Genomic DNA, 21,255 nt, shown 5'->3' with positions numbered 1-21,255 from the left:
ACCGATGGCTTCCGGGTTCCAGCTCTCTGGTAGCTGCTTGCCTTTCTTTAATTTGAGATCCTGTTTAGAATAGTTGGCAGAGTACTGGACACTGGTGAAAGTGAACTATGCAACTCGTGGGTGGAGATGGGAGGGAGGGAATGGGAGAATGAGGGAACAGATGACCCTGAGAAAGGACATGTATTTATTACCTGACATATATGAATGTAACCCTGCTGTATAGCACCTCTAAAACAACAGTAACGAAAGTTTAAAAAAGCCCCCCAAAAGAATTGTTGGCAGGGCAGAGGTTGTCACAGGGATATATTACAGTTAGTTAAACATCTTGTTGTAACTGAAGAAATTTACAAGTAAGTTGTGTAGGTAAGTGCCTGGCAGCGTTACTCACTGCAGTTGTTCTGCGTAGTATTAATTCTGTCATGGGGATTTTATTCTAAATATCAAGTTGCTTCTACATTAAAAAAAATACAAAACTCAGGTGCAATGTGCAGAAGGCTGATGGGACACAATTACCTGGAAACCACCCAGCTTCCTTAATCCAATACTAATCTCTCTGATGTATTTTTACATAGATTTGAAATCTGTTCAAGAGAACTTTAAGGGGAGAGACACTTCAGGGTTTGCTCATTATCATTTGAGAATTTTGGAAATGAGACATACCTACATAAAGTGATACAAACTGTCACTTTGTTGGAAAATATTGCAAGATTCCAGGATTGAAAATTACAATAGAGAGGTCCTGGTCCAACTCCTCTGTGGCTTACAGGTAAGGAAATTGATACCTGTTGAGGTAAGATTTTTTTCAGAAGGTCACAGAATTACTAGCTGATCTACTCTAGAAGTTTGGCATTTGAACTAAGACTTATTTTTCCTTTACATTTTAGTATACTTTGTTCATTTGGTAGGAATAGGAGCTAGAGAGAATGATTTAGCAAAGGTTTACAGAGGGATTGAGTTCAAGTTCCTGCTGGAAATATTGAGAGTCCTGTGGCTTCAACTTCTCTGATTCCAGCCATCAGCTTTGTGAGATGTTCTCTGAAAATGTTTTAGTATGTTATTTTCTAAAGGTGGCCAGCAGTATTCGGTTATTACATGAGGAAAAAAGTAGTATTAATTCACGTGGTTGTAAAGATCAGTGGATTGAAGCCAAGCACTTGTGGCTTACACCTCAAATCCTACCTAATCAGGGAGCTGAGATGTGAGGATTGAGAGTGAAAGCTAGCCAGGGCAGGAAAATCTGTCAGACTCTTTATCTCCATTTAACTACCAAAAAAAGCTGGAAGAGGAGTTGTAGCTCAAGTGTTGCAGGGACAGTGCCCAGGCCCAGAGTTCAAGCCTGTGGACTGACACCAAAACAAACAGCTGATTGGACTACTGACTTTACTGGTTGTCCGTAGGTGCTTGAAACACCAGGACTAATAATCCTGTCATTTTAGGATTTAAATTGAGTGTTTCTGCAAAATATTGTATAGAGATAAGAATTGGATTTGGGCTGGGTGGGTGGTTTATGTCTGTAATCTCAGCTGCCTGTGATTCAGAGATAGGAGGTCATTTGAAGCCAGTCTGGGCAAAAATTTTTGACATCTTGTCTCAAAAACTAGCTCTGATGGCCTCTAACTGTAATCCTAGCTGTTTGGGAAGCAGAGGTAGGAGGATCACAGTTCAAGGCTGGTCTCAGGCAAAAAGTTTGTGACTTTATAATAATGAAAGCAAAAAGGGTTGGTGGTATGGCTCAAGTGATAGAGCATTTATTTGCTTAGCATGCATGAGGCCCTAAGTTCATACCCCAGCCTATGAAAAAAGAACATGGCTTTGCAGATAGACTTAGGTTTGGTATAGCCTCTGGAGAACAAGTTGATTACCTATTTTCATTCATTCATTCATTTATTTATTTTTGTGTGTGTGCAGTACTGTGCTTGAACTCAGGGCCTCAACCTCTCAGTTTTTTTCTGCTCATGGCTGGCACTCTACCACTTGAACTACATCTTCAGTTCCAATTTTTTGCTGGTTAATTGGAGGTAAGAGTTTCAGACTTTTCTGCCCAGCCTAGCTCTGAACTGAGATTCTCAAATTTCAGGCTCTTGAGTAACTAGGATTATAGATGTGAGCTACTTTCACCTAGCAAATCTTTAATTTTAATATCAGTAGAATAAGTGCAAATATCCCTGTTGCAGGAATTAAATGATATATATAAATGTCTTACTTGGCCCATTTCAAGTAAGTGTTATAGCTACTGTCTGAGGCTTACTAGTATACATTGATTTGCAATATGTTTTATAACAATGAAGAATTAAGATGCCAAAAAATATTAAATTGTTATAGTGGAGTGATTATTGACGTGGGAACTCTTTGTCACTTGTGGGGCTTGAACTCAGAGCCTACTCACTGCACTGTCTATGAACTTTTTTGCTCAAGGCTAGCACTCTACCACTTTGAGCCATTGTTCCATAGCCAGTTTTCTGGTGATTGATTGGAGATAAGAGTCTCTGGGACTTTCTTACTCAGGCTGGCTTTGAACTGTGATCCTTAGATCTCTGCTTCCTGAATAAGTTATAGGCGTGAGCCACCAGCGGGGGTTTTTTTTTTTTTTTTCCTTTGATTAGCCTGGGTGCAGTCTCACCACTTGGAGCCACTTCTGGTTTTCTGGTGGTTAATGGGAGATTAAGAGCCTTACAGACTTTACTGCTTGAGCTGGCTTTGAACTACAATCCTCAGACCTCAGCCTCCTAGTGGCTAGGATTTTGGCATGAGTTACCAGTGCCAGGTTGACTTGGGATCTCTTCATTATGACTGATTTATCATTTATTTTCTGAATGTCATTCTATGTCCCCAAAGGAAAGTATAAGAAACTTTATGAATGTTGGAGTTAGTGTATATGCATTTTGAAAGACAGCTTTTCTAGAAAATTCCAGTGGGGATGCAGTATAGGAAGGGAGGGAGAGAGCTTTATTTATTTATTTATTTATGCCAGTCTTGGGGCTTGAATTTGGCCTAGGCACTGCCCCTGAACCTCTCTGTGCTTAAGGCTACCGAAGAGCTTGTTTTTATAATAAGATGTGAAAGCCAGTTTGAGAAGTATTTTCCAGAAGAGTGTTAGCATCAGCCAGATTTCAGCATTTCTGCCTCAAGATGCATATTTTTGTTAGGGATACGTTGGAGAATAATGGATTCTTTGGATCATATGCTGACGGATCCCCTGGAACTTGGTCCTTGTGGAGATGGCCATGGCACCCGCATTATGGAGGATTGTCTGCTGGGAGGCACCAGGGTTAGTCTACCGGAGGATCTTCTGGAGGATGTAAGTGTTACATTGTTGCAAGCTAATAGCTAATAGCAGCTGTTGTCAAGCTAAGCTTTCCCACTATAGAGTTTTCCAGTCTGCCAGCCTGCTTTCTGTTTTTCTGCATTGTAGGTGAAGAGATCTTTTTTTTTTTTTTCGGGGGGTCCGGTCTCATCGGGCCTGAACTCTGGGCCTGGGCGCTGTCCCTCAGCTCTTCAGCTCAAGGCTAGAGCTCTACTACTTGAGCCACAGTGCCACTTCCGGCTTTTTTCTTTTTGCTTATGTGGTGCTGAGGAATCAAACCCAGGGCCTCAGGCATGCAAGACAAGCGCTCTACCACTGAGCCACCTTCCCAGCCCGTGAAGAGATCTTTTATCTTTTAAGTGTAAAGTGACTAAGGAAAAAAGGATATCCTACATTCTACATGTTTAATAACACATTGGAATAACTTGACTTTATTACTTTTAATAAGATAATTCTTATTAATTATAAAAAGATTAGGTCAAGCCAAGTGCCAGTGGCTCACTTCTGTAATCCTAGCTAGCTACTCAGAAGACTGAGATCTGAGGATGGTGGTTTTTAAAGCCCCAGCAGGAAAGTCTGTGAGACTCTTATCTCCAATTAACCCCCAGAAAACTGGAAGTGGCACTGAGGCTCACAGTGATAGAGCACTAGCCTTGAGCAAAAAAGCTCAAGGATAGCACTCAGGCCTTGAGTTCAAGTCCCATGACCAACAACAACAACAAAAAGATTAGGTGCGATCTGATAGGTGCAGACCTATAATCCTAGCACTAGGGAGTCTGAAGCAGGAAGATCACAAGTTTGAGGCTAGCCTGGGTTAGTAGAACCCTGTCTCAAACAAGAAAAAAGAAAATGCAATAAAAAGGCAGCAGTATATTTTAAACATAGAATTATGTGTTTATGTTAAAGTAGTTGTGGTGTTGTGAATCATTAAACAAAACTCTGACATGTTATATCTGTCTATCAACCATGCCTGAGGTAGCTGAGATGCCAGCAAGCCTCTGACCACTTTTACAGGCAAAATGACGGTGTACAAGGAACTGTTTATGAACATATTCACTTAAGCATGTGTTTTGTTTGGCGTGCTGCATTTTAAACATACATGCAGGTGCAGATATAGTATGCAAATATAGTATGTATATCCCCTGGTTTTAAGAGATAAATTTCATGTAGTACTGTCTGCTTCAGATTTTTCCATTCTATGTCAAACATTGTAGAGAAAATGAAAACCACTACTGTGCCCTTCTCTGATGCAAGCTCCTATTGCAGTAGCAACTGTATTGCAGTTACCGTTTGTATTTCTCATCCCTTTTTAAAAATTGCATTGTATGTATGTGACAGGGTCCAGTTGTGTGCCCAGTCCAATCATATGCTCTTTGCTTATTCTTTCAATGAAATCTCTGTATTATCATTCCTTCAGTCAACAAATACAAGTGTCTGCTTAATGCCAGACACTGAGTTAGATGCTAGAAATAAAATGGTGTGCAAAAATAGGTTTAGAGAAGATCTTGGACATTGAACCTGAGAATTTTGCTATGTCTAGGCAAAGGTGCTTGGTAGGTGGTTGGATTACTGAGTTTCTCCTGGGATTATGGCTCTCCTCTTCCTCAGGATAAAGTCAGAGCTACTAAACAGGTCTCTAAGTCATTTGTGTTTCTTTTGGCCATTGCACGCCTTTTTGTCCTTCCTCTAGCCAGACGTTGCCTGATTTTTTTTTTTTCCTTTTTTTATTGCCAATACTGGGCTTGAAATCAGGTTATTATGCTCTCACTTGGCAAAAAAGCTCAACACAAGCCCACAAGCCCTCTACCACTTGAAGCATATCTCCGTTTTGGGATTTTTGTTGGTTAATTGGGAATTTATTTGTCCCAGTTGGCTTCTAATCTCCATCCTCAGATGTCTACCTCCTGAATAGCTATGGATTACTGACAGGCATGAGCCTCTAGAGCATGGCTTCTGATTTTTTTTTTTTTTAATTAAAAAAATGTGAAATGTGGGGCTGGGAAGGTGGCTCAGTGGTAGAATGCTTATCTTGCATGCATAAGGCCCTGGGTTCGATTCCTCAGCACCACATAAGATGAAAAAGCTGGAAGTGGCACTGTGGCTCAAGTAGTAGAGTGCTAGCCTTGAGCTGAAGAGCTCAGGGACAGTGCCCAGGCCCAGAGTTCAGGCCCATGACCAACAAAAAAAAAAAAGTGAAATGTGTTACACGTGAGACTATGTAAAACCCATTTATATACCTTTTAAACAATAAAATGGATTCGTTATGTTGTCCCATTCCTGTGATTTCTGTTTCTCTGGACACCAAGGCAATAGGATCACTTGAGCTTACAAGTTTAAGACCAGCCTGGGCACTATAGCAAAATCCAGTTTCAAAATAGTACACATAGAATGGGGGAGAGAACCCTAAAAACATGTATGTAGCTACCACTTCATATTATTTTTTGTTTTGTTTTGTTTTTGTGCTATTACTGGGGCTTGAACTCAGGACCTAGGTGTCATCCCTGAGCTTTTTTGCTCAAGTTTGGGCAGTTTACCATTTGAGCCACAGCTCCACTTCAACTTTTTGGTGGTTAATTGGAGATAAGGGTCTTATTGACTTTCTAACAGGCTGACTTTGAACTCTAATCCTCTGATCGCAGCCACCTGAGTAGTTACAATTACAGGTGTAGGCAACCAGTGTCTGGTACCCTTTTGGTGTGTTAACACTACCATTGTAGCTCACTTATGCCCATCTCATTTCTCTCTCCATTTCTCCAATAGGTAACTTCTCCATTCTTCTGTATCAATTTGTTTTTGTGGCTTTGTTCTGTGGATTTTTAATTTCTCTCTCAGCATTTCCCCCCTTATATCATTAACTGTCTCATTACTAGTGGCCTTTTTCTTCTTTGCTATATGTTTGTATACACATCAGGACATCTTAAACTGGACTGTATGTTTAATTGTTAACCTTCCAGGCAGTATCTGTGCTAGTCTAGCTTAGTACCTGGCAGATACATCTGGTATGTAATGAGTGAGATGAAAATGACCTCTACCTTGCTGATTCTCGCTGTTAGCAAGTGACCTCAGCTCTCCAAACTCCCCTCCCTGTTAACTTTCTTCTCACTGCAGTTTAACCTGGATTCAGGTGTCCACCATGACACTCTTGTGGGGGTACAGATGGCGTCCACATGGCCTTCTGTCTACTGAGATCCTTTTCTGCTCAAATTATTTGCTGTTAGGTATAACATTGTGGTTTATATGTTATTTTTAGTTTCTTAGTTTTTGAGAGTTGAGTAGAAGTCATTGAAATTTTATTTTGTTTCTTGTATTAGTATAAATTGTGAAGGAGTTTTATTGTGGTTTTCTGTACTGGAATTTTAGTTTCGTCAGTTTAAATATGGATGGTAGTCATGGTGGCACAATGAATGTGAATGAACTAGAAACCACTAAACTGCAAACTTAGAAATGATAAAATGGTAGATTCTATGTAATATATATGTTTTACTACATACACCCACACAAACTTAAAAGCATATTTTTCTGTTATTTTTTTTGTTTTGCCTGAATTCTTCTAGCCCGAGATATTCTTTGATGTGGTCAGCCTCTCCACGTGGCAGGAAGTCCTGAGTGACTCTCAGCGTGCACACCTCCGGCAGTTTCTGCCTCGTTTTCCTGTGGACAGTGCGGAGCAGCAAAATGGGCTCATCCTCGCCCTGTTCAGTGGGGAGAACTTCCGCTTTGGAAACCCTCTGCACATCGCCCAGAAGCTTTTCCGAGGTCCATAGCTCAGAGTGTGTTTTTATTAGGGTGGAATGTGGTGATACTTTTAACTTATGAGGATAATGCCTTCATTTTATTGGGTACTTTTTTTTTTATGCTATGGGATTTGAACTCAAGGCCTATACTTGCTAGGCTGGCACTGCATAGTTAGGCATTGCTTGTAGCCTGCTTTTATATGGTTATGTTTTAGAAAGAGTCTTGTTTCTAACCCAGGTACTGCCTATTTTAGGCTTCTTATTCTAGCTGGCTCATCCTCGCCCTGTTCAGTGGGGAGAACTTCCGCTTTGGAAACCCTCTGCACATCGCCCAGAAGCTTTTCCGAGGTCCATAGCTCAGAGTGTGTTTTTATTAGGGTGGAATGTGGTGATACTTTTAACTTATGAGGATAATGCCTTCATTTTATTGGGTACTTTTTTTTTTATGCTATGGGATTTGAACTCAAGGCCTATACTTGCTAGGCTGGCACTGCATAGTTAGGCATTGCTTGTAGCCTGCTTTTATATGGTTATGTTTTAGAAAGAGTCTTGTTTCTAACCCAGGTACTGCCTATTTTAGGCTTCTTATTCTAGCTGGGATGTTAGGAACACCACCATTCCAGGCTTTTTCCATTGAGTTGGAATCTTGGGGACTTTTCTTTCTGGGCTGGCCTGAATCAGAGACCTTCTATTTGCAGCCTCCCAAGTAGCTAGGATTCAGAAATGAGCCACCATCATCTAGCTTCTCTTCATTTTTCTGTGTAGATACTAACTCAGCAGAGAATGGTTTGTGTAATACTTTTCTGTAAGGGTTATATTTCTTAAAGATAAGATTTGATTGATAAGTAGAAAATAATAGGAACTCAGCTGCTTACTATCACCCCAAACAAGAAGTAAAAGATTACTACCATCTCAGAGGTCCTCTTTATTAGTCTTCAAACTTTTTTATTTTTTGTTCAGTCATGGGGCCTGAACTTAGGGCCTGGGCTCTGACCTTGAGCTCTTTTGCTCAAGGCTAGTGCTTTACTTCACAACACAGCTCTACTTCTGGTTTTCTGGTGGTTAATTGGAGATGAGTGTCACAGACTTTACTGCCTGAGCTGATTTGGAACCAAGCTTTTCAGACCTCAGCCTCCTGAGTAGCTAGGATTACAGATGTAAACCACCAGTGCCCAGCTTGTTTTTTTTTCCCTGTAGAAAATCATGACATTTCACCACTAAGCACTGTAGCACATCTCTCTCTCCCTCTCTCTCTCTCTGTTTCTCTCTCCCTCTGTTTCTCTCTTTCCCTCTGTCTCTTTCTCTCTCTCTCTTTTTCTCTCTCTCCCCTCCCCCTTCTCTTTTTTGCTGGTCCTGGGTGGCTTGAACTTGGCCTGGGCACTGTCCCTGAGCCTCTTTGTGCTCAAGGCTGGTGGTCTACCACTTGAGACATAGGGCGACCTCCACTTTTTTCTGAGTAGTTTATTGGAGATAAGAGTCTCATGAACTTTCTTGCCTGGGCTGGCTTCGAATCACAATCCTCAGACCTTAGTCTCTTGAGTAGCTGGGATTACAGGTGTGAGCCACCAGTGCACAGCTCATGTAGCTCTTAATAAGGACATTTTTCTACCTAATCACAGCCCTCTTAGCTGACCCAAGACAGTTTATACTGGGAAAATAGTGTCAAAGGCTATTTCATGTTCAGATGTTCTTGATTGTTGTGGACATGTGTTTTGAACATTACAGTTTAAATCCAGTGCCCATTCAGGAATCAGTATCAGCAGTGTGTTAGGCACTTAGTCTCTTGAGCTTTTTGAACAGAATATATACTCTGCCTTTTAGTGTATTTTTTCTGCAAAATGATTGTGTGTGTGTGTGTGTGTGTGTGTGTGCGCGCGTGCGTGCGTGCGTGCGTGTGCGCGCGCGCCGCGCGCGCGCGTGCGCGTGTTCGTGTGAATGTGAATCCTAGGCTTGAACTTAGGGCTTGAGTGCTATCCCTAACCTTAATTTTTTTTTTTTTTTTTCTCAAGACTAGCACTCTGCCACTTGAGCAGCAGCTCCGCTTCTGACTTTTTGGTAATTCATTGGAGGGAAGAGTCTCATGGAGTTTCTTGCCCTGACTGGCTTTGAACTGTGATCCTCAGATCTCATCCTTCTGAGTAGCTAGGAGGCGTGAACTGTTGGTGCTCAGCTCAGACTGGCAGTTTTGAGGCATCTAGGAAAGCCACTAGAATGATTCCTTATTTCTGCAAATACGTCATCTTTGTTGCTTTATGATTAGATTTTGTCAAGTTTTCTTGGCTAGAATGTTGTGTGTGAAATGCTTTCTCATTGTGTCACCTCTGGAAGCAGATGGTGTCAGTTTTCATTCACTAGTAATGCATATGTAATCATTTGGTTAAGGTATTGTGGCTCATGCCTGTAATCCCATCTACTCAGGAGGCTGAGATCTGAGGATCATGGTTTGAAGCCAGCTCTGGCAGAAAAGTCCTTGTGAGACTCATCTCTAATCAACTACTCAACAACTGGAAGTGGAACTGTGTCTCAAAGTGTTAGAGCACTAGCCTTGAGCAAAAGAGCTCAGGGACAACACACAGGCCGAGTTCAAACTCCACTACCAACAGCAACAAAACGAAGAGATATTTGTCAGATCCCTTGATTATAAGGGCATCTCTTTTCCTTTATAATTAAGAAGCAATTTAACAGATGGTACTTCTAAAGCCAATTTTGTTTTACCCAGTGTTTTTTGCTTTACCACTGGTGATCCTTGCCTGAACTAGTTATTATTGAGAGGTTGCAACCTCTATTAGTTAGAGTTTGCCAATTCTAAGTCAGTTTCCTCTCTCCATTATATAGAGAGTAGTAACTGTTTCTTCTTTCTTTTTTGGGATGCCTTTGCTTTGATAGGATGGCCTGAAAGTGCTGTACATCTTGAGTTGTGTTAAATTGGACATCTTGGTTGATGCTAAAGACTGGAGAGATGGGCTGGGAAGGTGGCTCAGTGGTAGAGCGCTTGCCTTGCATGCCTGAGGCCCTGGGTTCGATTCCTCAGCACCACACAAGCAAAAAGAAAAAAGCCGGAAGTGGCACTGTGGCTCAAGTGGTAGAGCTCTAGCCTTGAGCTGAAGAGCTGAGGGACAGCGCCCAGGTCCAGAGTTCAAGCCCCACGACCGGACCCCCCCCCAAAAAAAACAAGACTGGAGAGATTAGGCTTCACCATTTTTTACCTGTCATCGTTTTAAGGACTTAAAATTAGCATTCCTATGTGTGTGTGTGTGTGTGTGTGTGTGAGAGAGAGAGAGAAAGAGAGAGAGATTAATTAGAGATAAGAATCTCATGTGCTTTTCTGCCAGTCCTCCAACCATAGTCCTCAGATGTCAGCCTCCTGAGTAGCCAGGATTATAGGTGTCAATCACTAGCACCTGGCTGCTTTTTTAAAAAATAATTTAAAATTCTTTATTGTTATTGTAAAGGTGCGGTCACAGTTATACAATTTAGGTGATGAGTATATTTCTTTTTGAACAATGTCACTCCTTCCTGTGCTTTTCCCAGTTTACCTCTCCCATCCCACAAATTACATATGGTTCATTTTCACATAGTGTATACCGACTACCCATGCCTGCATTTGTTCATACTTCCTCCCTCCATTTCTGAACCCTCCCCCCCCCCCCCCCCCCCCCCCCCGCGTTAGTCCCTGCAAAAGAGAGAAAAAAAAGAACAAAACAAAAAGCAAAACCAACTAAACAAACGCATGTTGCATTACTTCTTTTATGTGGTGTTGAGGCTCGTACACAGGCCATTGTACTGCAAGGCAGATGCTGCACCCCTACATCCTCAGTGTCTTTTTTGTTTTTTTTAAGAGATGGAATGTTATTTTGTCTCTCAGACTGGCCTTGAACTTCTAGGACTGAAGGTTCAGCTGCCTGAGTCTCCTTAGCTGGGACTATGACACATCCTTGTGTCCTTCATTTCCTCCTTTGCATTTCCTCTGATGAGTTACTAGTTTAAAAAGGAATTATCCTCTGTGGTTGGCAGAGAGATGTTTCACTGGTCTCAGATAGGAGGACACTGTCTCCTTTGCTGTGGAATAGAGTGGAAACCTAGTTAACTTTATAGAGGATTATGTGTAAAACCTTATGTTGTGTTGGACCTATTTACTTCCCTAAATAGTGTAGCTGTCCAGACTAGGTGTATAGACAGGGCATGTCAAGGCAGAAGTTTCTGTCCATTTCACTGACTAGTGCCATATTTTACTTCTAGTTTTGCTGAAGCTGATTGCATTCTGTTATTAAGGTTATCAGCCTTAATTGAGCTTTCATTGTTTTCAGCAATGTTTTATTCTCCTTCCTGATTCCTTTATTATTATTTTAAAAATTTCTTTATTATTGTAAAGGTGATGTGCAGAGAGGTTACAGTTAAATAGAGTACATTTCTTTTTGTACAGTGTCATCCCTTCCCTCATTCTCTCCCAGTTTTTCCCTTCCATCCTCACCCACAAGTTGTTAGTCCATTTTTTATGTAGTGTCTAGTGAGTACCACCACTGCATTTGTTCACCCTTTGCCCTACCATTTCTGTGCCCTCTCTTATGCTCCCAAAGACAGATAAGCAAGACAAAAGGAAAAGAAAACAAAAACAGCAACAAAAGAAAAGAAAACCCCTTATTTCTATTTCTTGGAGTTCTTTTTTGGTAATTATTATTTTATATGATCAGATGCACATAGCTATTGTGCCTTTGTGATCCTCTCCTAAGAATATCCTCCTTTGGTCTCACTATTGGTTAATGCCTAGAGACCTGCGTAACTTATCATGTTGATTCTTTTAATAGTTACTTTTCCAAACTCGCTAAATCTGTGTGGACTGATAAACAGTTGTACTTTTGTGTTTTTTTTTTTTCAGATGGACACTTTAACCCTGAGGTAGTCAAGTATCGGCAGCTATGCTTCAAGTCACAGTACAAGCGATACCTTAGCTCTCAACAGCAGTATTTCCATCGGCTGCTAAAGCAGATTCTTGCTTCCCGGAGTGTAAGTAGTGCTGGGAACTGGATAAATAAAATGTGGGCACTAAAAGGTTTTAAGACTTTAAGTAATGGATTAGATATAAAAGATACCACTAAGCAAAAGAATGTTACCAATTTCAGAGATGTTAAAACATGTAAAAGATACTGTTTCCTAAATTGAAGAAAAATGGTAGGCTACGTGTTTACCAAGGAAAACAAATGGATTTCTAGCCATTGAGGATTATTGAAGAAAACTTAGAGTGCTTTGGAATTGATTGGAAGAGTTGTACGAGCATCTGAATTTGTGATGGGTTTGTAGAACAGAAAGCTCAGTGGCCTCTGAGTCTCTTCTAGACTAGTAATTCTGAGGCAAAGTTATTCCACGTTCTTTTAAGTGTCTTTTTTTTTTTTTTTTTGGTGCCAATCCTGGGGATTGAACTCAGGCCTGGGCACTGTCTCTGAGCTTTTGTGCTCAAGGCTAGCATTCTACCACTTGAGCCACAGCTCCACTTCTGGCTCTTTGGTAGTTAATTGGAAATAACGAACTTTCTTGCCTGGGCTGGCTTTGAACCATGACCTCTAGATCTCAGCCTCTTAAGTTAGCAAGGATTACAGTACAGGTGTGAGCCACTGGCGTCCACCTCTTTAAGCCGTTCTTTAGGCTTCAGTGTAGATTACTTTGATGTTTATTCTTAGTGGGACAACTCAGGACTCCAATTTGAGTTCAGGTATGGAATTTTCATCTGTGGTGTCATGTTGGTGTTCATAAACTTTAACACTTACATTAGAGATACTTTGTAATTGACATAGGCTCTGCATTTTCCTTTGTCATGGAGGGCAGGGAATTGAGTATAAAATCTAAGAGAATAAAACTAGGTTGGCAAAGTATACAAAGAACAAGATTTGGTAATGATAGGTACTCTACTTACCTGATCTCATCCTAGGATCTGCTGGAGATGGCCCGTAGGAGTGGCCCGGCCCTTCCCTTCAGACAGAAGCGCCCCTCACCCTCCCGCAGCCCAGAGGAGCGGGAGTGGCGGACCCAGCAACGCTACCTGAAGGTCTTAAGGGAAGTGAAGGAGGAGTGTGGTGACACAGCTCTGTCTTCTGATGAAGAGGGTGAGTGTCCTTGGGCACTTGGCATGGCTGGGTATCAGAGCTAGAGGCAGTTACTCAACTCCCCAGTAAAGCAGCTCTCCGAATCCTCTTGTCTCGGGGGTGGAGAGTGGGACTCATTAGCCTTTTGTCTGAATGCTGAGATGCTGGTAGATGGGAGTGACTCCATGCCCTTGTTACCCTTGTGCTTGTGTGGCACTTGAGTTAGATGAGCATCTTTTGGATAGATCCCTGCTGAGCAGGGTCTTTCCATAGTAGGCCTTCTGGTCCCATTGTGCCACTTGAGAGAACTGCTTTTCCCCTTACAGGAGAGTAGTAGTGACTGTTGGCCTGCTGCAATGCGACCCCATCACTGTTGAAGTCTCTCTCCTGGAAGAGCCGTTTAAATGATCTAAGTGTGCTCCAGCTCATCTGGGGAAGGGTCAGAAAGGAATGTGGAACCCTGACCTCCATGTTGTTGGCTTAGTCCTGTTGAACCCAAATGGCCACTTACCCAATCTCCCCTATTGGAGTCCACAGCCACGTTGGATTTACAAGAAAACTTTTCTTTTGAAGATCTCAGCTCATGGCTTCCAAGCTCTCCTGCGTGTTCTCCTAGTCCTGCGGTGCCCCTGAGGGTGGTGCCCACGCTTTCCACTACGGATATGAAAACTGCAGGTGAGAACTGGGCTCATCCTGACCCTGTTCTAGCAACTTACAGGGCAGAAGTGAGAACTCCTCTAGAGGGAGATGGGGACTAGATTCTTACCTGCCAGGAAATAGCAGTGCTCCTTACCAGTGGGAAATTTGCATAACATTCCACATTTTTTATGTGTGTGTGTACTGGTCTTGGGCCTTGAACTCTGGGCCTGGGCAATGCCTTTGAGCTTTTTCTGCCCCAGGCTAGTACTCTACCACTCAAACCACATATCCACTTCTGGCTTTTTGGTAGTTAATTGGAGATAAGGAGTCTCACAACTTTCCTGGGCTGGTTTGGATCTTCAATCCTCAGACTCAGCCTCCTGAATGTCTAGGATTACTGGCTTACGTCAAACATTTTTACACGTAGAGACATGCCTACCTTCTTTCCTTTGTAGTTTTCCTGAGTAGCTGATGATCTGGTATTTTGGGATAAAGAGGACAGAATCTTGAAATCTCAAAACTCAGTAATAGGACAGAATGGGTAACCAGAGCCAGCAGTTTCTTAGAATGTCTATGAAATTAGAGAAGAGTCAGTATTTAGGAATCAAAAGAGAATGTTAAGCTTTTAGTGTGTTTTCAGGCCAGCTAAATAATTGAAGTCACTTACTGACCAGTGTATAGAAAAGTAGAAGTGCTGATCCTTTGAAGATTTTTAGTACTGTTGTATACATGCAGCAGAAGGAAACGCATTACTTTTGAATGTCACATGATTCAAGATGTAGATTAGAGCATCATCCTAGTGAATGATCTAGCCCATATGGTTTGGTTCTTTTTCTCTCAGATAAAATAGAACTGGGGGACAGTGACCTGAAGATCATGTTAAAGAAACATCATGAGAAGCGGAAACATCAACCAGTAAGATTGGGATGGCAGTGGCTGTGTGTGGTGTTCAGTTCAGTCTCTGTTTTGGCTAACCTTGAGTAAGGCAGTGGTAGTCACTACCTTATTTTGGTTTCCTGTTACTGCTAGAGAAAGTGGCAGTCAGAGGCAGGTTAGTACCAGAGATGAGAGACAGCACAAGTATTTTGGCTTCATCCTTCTAAAGGATGCTCGACACTATCTGCTTTGATCTTAATGATGACAGTATTTATGAATGTTGTTACCTTCATGTTGCCTGTGCTTAAGAGAGGTTAGTCAGCTGTTGTTGGTCTTACAACCAGTAAGTGCCAGAGCCAAGCATCAAACTTTGTTTTTCCCACTTTTTACTGACTCCATTATTCTACTCCACTAGATTTGAGTTAGTACTGAGCATGAGAGTAAAAGTGGGCTATTTGAAGCAGAAAAGATGAGAAAAGTCCCCTGTGGGAAGTCAGAACTAGATTCTTTCTGTCTTTTCCCCTTACTGCAATAGTGAGAAGATGATTTAACTTCTCAGAAACCTATCTTTAGATTTTGTAATATATAACTGCTCGTAAGTCTGAAGAGCACACACGATAAGGAATGCAGAGAAGCTTTATGAACTATAAATGCCATACAGCAGGAAAGTCAACACAGTTTTCTTGTGCACAATAAGAAGAGCAATATTTTTGGGCTGGGGATGTGGCTTAGTGGTACAGTGCTTGCCTAGCATGCATGAAGCCCTGGGTTCAATTCCTCAGTACCACATAAACAGAAAAATCTGGAAGTAGTGCTATGGCTCAAGTGGTAGAGTGCTAGCCTTGAGCAAAAGAAGCCCTGAGTTTAAGTCCCAGGACTGGCCAAAACAACATATGTATGTGTGTATGTATGTGTATATATATATATATTTTTTTTTTGGTTGGTCATGGGCATTAGGGCCTGGGGGCTATCCCTGATCTCTTTTGCACAAGGCTAGCACTCTACCACTTTAAGCCACAGCACCACTTCTGATTTTCTGGTGGTTAGTTGAAGATGAGTCTCAGACTTTTCTGCCTCTGCTTTGAACCACCATCATCAGATCTCAGCCTCCTGAGTAACTAGGATTACAGGCATGAGACACCAGTGCCCAGCTTAAGAAGAGCAATAGGTTTTGTCACCATATATTTTAACTCAACATGATTTTTTTCAGATGTACCTGACACCTTACTCTGTTAGGTAACCATCAGGTTTTGGTCCTTTTTTAGGCCTCCATAACCAAATCTTTGTATATCACGTCTAGGATCACCCGGACCTTTTGACAGGGGACTTGACCCTCAATGACATCATGACTCGAGTAAATGCTGGCAGGAAGGGCTCTCTAGCAGGTAAAAGACCGGAACCTCTCTGGGTAGCCTTTGCCTGACTCTGCTGTTAAATTCTATGAGCCTTTCTACATGTGACAAAAATAAATAGAACCATAGTTCTCTTTGTGCTACACACTTTTGTGCTTGCTCTTGTGAATGTAAAAACAGTAGAACAGATCATTAGATGTTAAAAATAAGGTGTAAACCACTCACTGAATTTAGTTTAGAAAAAAAAAATCTCAGTGTCTTAAGACTTTTCTGTCTTTGGTGGGCCTTGAGTAAAAAACATGCAGATAAGACCTGATGCAGATGCAGAGACCTGATGCATAGAATGAAGTTCTGTACATGTGTATTTTTTTTCTTCCCAGCCTTATATGACCTGGCAGTCCTTAAAAAAAAGGTGAAGGAAAAGGAGGAAAAGAAGAAGAAGAAAATCAAGCTAATTAAATCAGAGGCAGAGGATCTGGCTGAGCCCCTGAGTAGCACTGAAGGGGTCCCACCTCTCTCTCAAGCCCCATCTCCATTAGCAATATCTTCTATTAAGGAAGAGTAAGTGAGCTGCGTGCTGCTCAGAGTGGGTGGTTAAGCTCAGGGCTTTACCCAGTCCTTTTGGACTTTGTGAGCTGGTTGTTAATGTGTTAACACCTGTGTGTCTTGAGTCCAGGGATCCTGCTGGGAAAGTCTGTCATATGCTCCTTTCTTGAATTTTCAGGACTGCTAGGAGACTCAGGGACCTGAATGAATCTTGATGTTCTGATTTTGTTCTTACATTTTTCTTCCTTAATTAGGCCCCTAGAAGACCTCAAACCTTGCCTTGGAATCAATGAAATATCTTCTAGTTTTTTCTCTCTTCTATTAGAGATATTGCTGCTGGAGAATCAGGCTAGCCTTCCAATGGTAAGAGTTTTGGAAACATCAGCTATATATCAAAAGTCTTGAAATGGTTGAGCTAGCTCTTTGGTGATAGCTAGCTTGAGAAGCAAAACTGTCAGATTGAAATGCCCAAGAGTTTATGCTAACTTGTTTTGAGACTTGAGCACACTAGACCCAAATACCTAGCTTACCATGGCACATCCTTGGAATTTCTGGTAACTTTGTTATACCTTTCCCTCAGCTGGAGGAGCGAGTTTTGGACTGGCAGTCATCTCCAGCGAGCTCTCTTAACAGCTGGTTCTCTGCAGCTCCCAACTGGGCTGAGTTGGTGTTGCCAGCCCTGCAGTATCTCGCTGGAGAAAGTCGAGGTAAGGCCCATTTTTTGAAGGGTCATAGTTTTTCCCTTTTTGTCTGAGTAGTTCTTACTATTGAAAAGCAGCTGTGCTCATTTCACTTTTGCATCATTATGTCATAGATAGCACTGTCCTGATGCACTCCCAAATACTCTGAAGCTAAGGAATGTGGCTTAGTGGTAGAATGCTTACCTAGCATGTATGAAGCCCTGGGTTTGATTCCTCATACCACATAGACAGAACAAGCCAGAAGTGGTGCTGTGGCTCAAGTGGTAGAATGCTAGCTTTGAGTAAAAGAAGCTCAGGGAAAGAGCCCAGGCCCTGAGTTCAAACCCTAGGATGGGCAAAAAAACCAGAACATAGCTCAGGGTACAGGCTGTTTGTGTTTGCTCTGAGTATAGCACTCTGACCTGTGTGCCTTATTCATGGGATCCATTTCTTGTAGCTGTTCCTTCCAGTTTCTCTCCATTTGTTGAATTCAAAGAGAAAACCCAGCAGTGGAAATTGCTTGGTAAGTAGCTTGTATTACCTTTCCCTTTCACTGCCTTCCCTGTTTCTTTTGCTTTCTGATTAGTATAGTACAGGATGCTGGACAAAAAGGCAATATTAGACCTTTTCTCTGTGAAGCAATTATTCAAGATCACCAGTTGGACTTTGGCTCATCTCTTTCTTTCTTGCTTGCTTTCTTGCTCTCTCTCTTTCTCCCTTTCTTTCTTTTTTTCTCAGTTGTGCTTGAACTCAGAGACTGGGTGCTGCTCCTGAGCTCTTTTGCTCAAGGTTAACATTCTACCACTTTGAGCCCCATCTCCACTACATGAATAGCCCTTTTATTATAGTGCAGTTATGTAATTGACTTAAGTATGTAAGAGTAACAGTAGCACCAGTAATAGCCATACCAGTGTTTTTGGACTTACAGTATAGTTGTTTTTCTTTACTAAGAATGGCTTTGCTGTTGATTGAAGATAATATGTAGTAAAATAGTGAACAGCCTCTAAACAGCTATTTCTAATGTGTGTGTGTGTGTGTGTGTGTGTGTGTGTGTGTGTGTGTGTGTGTGTGTGTGTGTGTGTGTGTGTACAGGTTCTGGGGTTGAACTCAAGGCCTGGGTACTGTCCTTGAGCTCTTTTGCTCAAGGTTGGTGCTCTACCACTTGAGTCTCATGGACTTTCCTGTCTGGGCTGGCTTCAAGCTGTGATCCTCAGATCTTAGTCCCCTGAATTGCTAGGATTACAGTGTAAGCCACTAGCTCTTAGTTGTCCCTGAGCTCTTTGTGCTCAAGGCTAGCTAGCATTCCACTACTTGAGCCACAGCTCGACTTCTGGCTTATTTGGTATAGAGATAAGAATCTTATAGACTTTCCTGTCTTGGCTGGCTTTGAATCAGGATCCTTAGATCTTAGCCTCCTGAGTAGCTAGGATTACAGGTGTGAGCCACCAGAACCCAGCTCAAAAAGCTGTTTCTAAAGAATAGAGTTCTGTAGATAGGATTACAGGTGTAATCCTACTCAAAAGGCTGAGATCTAAGGGTCTTGTTTGAAACCAGCCCAAGGAGACAAATCTGAGAATTTCTTATTTCCAATTAACCAGCAAAAAAGCTGAAAGTGGAGATGTGGCTCCAGTGGTAGAGTGCCATCCCTAAGTGGAAAAAGCCAAGTTAGAGTGTGAGGTCCTGTGTTGACGCACAAGTACTGTAATCCTTGAACCTCAGCCTCCTGAGAAGTTAAGATGACAGTAGTGAGCCATCTGTGCCTTGATTCTGTGTCCCTTTTTTTTTTCCTGATAAGAAAACTTAACATTAGGTAAATCCTCTCAACAAATTTTGAAGTCATGTGGGACTGTTGTATAGCATGTCTTTAGACCTTATTCATCTTGCATAACTGAAACTTTATACCCATTGAATAGAGTTATCTTTTCTCTCTGGCCCCTGAGAAACACCCTGCTTATATGAGTTTGACTACTTTAGGCAACTTATATAAGTGAGATCATGAAGTACTTCTCTGTATATGATTTGATTAGTTTACTGGCCTAATACATTACAGATTCATCCATTCTCTTGCAAATGGTGAGATTTCTTCTTTTAAGGCTGAATAATATACTTTTTTTTGGGGGGGGGGCACTCTGGGGCTTGAACTCAGGACCTGGGTGCTGTGCCTTAGCTTCTTTTGCTCAAGGCTAGCACTCTTACCACTTGAGCCATGGTACCACTTCCAGCTTTTTTCTGTGTATGTGGTGCTGAGGAATCAAACCCAGGACTTCATTCATGCTCAGTAAGCATTCTACCATTAAGCCATATTCCCAGCCTGAATAATATACTTTTGGATGTTGTCACCTTTTTTTTCCCCCTGTTGATAGATATTTAGGTACATTTTTGTATTTTGGTATTGTGAATAAACTACAATGACCATTGGAGTGAAAATAACTCCTTGGAATCTTGATTTCAGTTATTTTGACTATTCCTAGAAGTGGGATCATATGGTAGTTCTGTTTTTTGTTTTTTCTAAGAGCAGGATGATTTTATGTTCCTATCAACAGTGTATAATTTTTTCTACATCCTTTTCTCTACATTCTTGCCAACACCAACTTTTATATTTTTATTTATTTATTTTTTTCAGTCTTGGGGCTTGAACTCAGGGCCTGAGCACTGTCGCTGAGCTTCTTTTTTACTCAAGGCTAGTACTCTACCAATTGAGCCCCAGCGCCACTTCTGGCTTTTTCTAAGTAGTTTATTGGAGATAAGAATCTCACAGATCTCCTGCTTGGGCTGGCTTCAAACCGCGATCCTTAGCCTCGAATAGCTAGGATTACAGGTGTGAGCCATTGGTTCCTGGCTACACTTAAATCTTATTAACCCTTATGGTATGACATAAAAATGTAATTTCAGCTGGGCATCAGTAGCTTCTCAGGAGACAGAGATCTGAGGATCATGGCTCAAATCCAGCCTGAGCAGGAAAGTCTGTGAGTGAGACTCTAATCTCCAATTAACTACCAAAAAGCTGGAAATGGGCTGGGAAGGTGGCTCAGTGGTAGAGTGCTTGCCTTGCATGCATGAGGCCCTATGTTTGATTCCTCAGCACCACCTACGCAGGAGAAGCCAGAAGTAGAGCTGTGGCTCAAGTGGTAGAGTGCTAGCCTTGAGCTGAAGAGCTGAGGGACAGTGCCCAGACCTAAAGTTCAGGTCCCATGACCAACAACAACAATAAAAAGCTGGAAATGGCACTGTGGCTCCAAGTGGTAGTGCACTAGCCTTGAATGAAAGCAAGCTCAGGGACAGCACCCAGGCCCCCGAGTTCAGGTATTGGGACTGGTACACACACAAAACTTCATTCTCAAGAATATGGATTTTTTGTACAACTACTTAAAGATATAATAAGATATAATAAAAAATGTAAAAAATAAAAAATAAAATTAAAAAAATGTGGATGTCTAGTTTCCCTACAATTCATTCTTTTACAGGAACTTTCCTTTCCTTATTGTGCATTCTTGGTCTTGGCCAAATGAATTTATATGTGTATATTTCTGGGCTCTCTATTTTGGAAAACACTTTCATTAAATTTTGAGAAGAATTGACGACAAATTTCTGAAACCACTGTGGAGAGAAGGAAAATCTTAGGGGTGTGTCCTGATTCTGTGGGACACAGCCACTAGAGAGTAAACAGTCACATGCATAGTTGATAGATTTAGGGAGAAATGGCTTTCACACCCTCACAGATCTTAGAGGGAGTGTCAGGAGAGGATGATCAAATTAGAAGCAAAATCATCTGGAAGGTACAGTAGGACCAAGTAAGCGTAGCATAGAAATAAGCATTCAGGGGTTCCTGGAAATGGTGATTTTGATGGTATTGTATATTGTTGAGTCAAAATGGAAGTAACCAGGCTGGTGTATATAGCCACCCAGCCTCTTTGGGAAGGGTATTCACACACAGATCTATGTGGTACTGGTCCTATGGTGGTTCTAGCCTGGGAAGGAAATTTAGGTACTGTCACCAGTCAGGTGCTGCACTAGTCTGAACAAGGTGGCAAGAGATGAAGACACAGA

General features: G+C 41.7%; 1 protein-coding gene across 6 annotated transcripts in view; it reads left to right on the top strand.

Moving 5' to 3' along the window:
- Nucleotides 1–21,255, top strand: part of Nfrkb (nuclear factor related to kappaB binding protein) — a 36,922-nt gene that overhangs the window by 482 nt on the left and 15,185 nt on the right. Inside the window, exons 1-13 of one of the 6 annotated variants that reach the window (XM_042696172.1) lie at nucleotides 295–363; nucleotides 573–766; nucleotides 3,147–3,298; nucleotides 6,859–7,060; nucleotides 11,915–12,042; nucleotides 12,962–13,136; nucleotides 13,653–13,790; nucleotides 14,596–14,669; nucleotides 15,931–16,015; nucleotides 16,363–16,543; nucleotides 16,783–16,891; nucleotides 17,109–17,235; nucleotides 17,666–17,731. In XM_042696172.1, the coding sequence (XP_042552106.1) occupies nucleotides 3,164–3,298; nucleotides 6,859–7,060; nucleotides 11,915–12,042; nucleotides 12,962–13,136; nucleotides 13,653–13,790; nucleotides 14,596–14,669; nucleotides 15,931–16,015; nucleotides 16,363–16,543; nucleotides 16,783–16,891; nucleotides 17,109–17,235; nucleotides 17,666–17,731 (1,420 nt within the window). In that variant the 5' untranslated portion in view covers nucleotides 295–363; nucleotides 573–766; nucleotides 3,147–3,163. Of the gene's footprint in view, nucleotides 1–294; nucleotides 364–572; nucleotides 767–1,983; nucleotides 2,019–3,146; nucleotides 3,299–6,858; nucleotides 7,061–7,314; nucleotides 7,387–11,914; nucleotides 12,043–12,961; nucleotides 13,137–13,652; nucleotides 13,791–14,595; nucleotides 14,670–15,930; nucleotides 16,016–16,362; nucleotides 16,544–16,782; nucleotides 16,892–17,108; nucleotides 17,236–17,665; nucleotides 17,732–21,255 lie in introns of those variants that run through there. The other 5 variants (XM_042696173.1, XM_042696168.1, XM_042696170.1 and 2 more) reach the window with 5 other exon arrangements.

Source organism: Dipodomys spectabilis, unplaced genomic scaffold, assembly GCF_019054845.1.
Source record: "Dipodomys spectabilis isolate Male_0828 unplaced genomic scaffold, ASM1905484v1 ptg000201l, whole genome shotgun sequence".
Lineage (NCBI taxonomy): Eukaryota > Metazoa > Chordata > Mammalia > Rodentia > Heteromyidae > Dipodomys > Dipodomys spectabilis.
The sequence above is the reverse complement of the archived record's forward strand: the minus strand, read 5'-3'. Positions and strand labels throughout refer to the sequence as shown.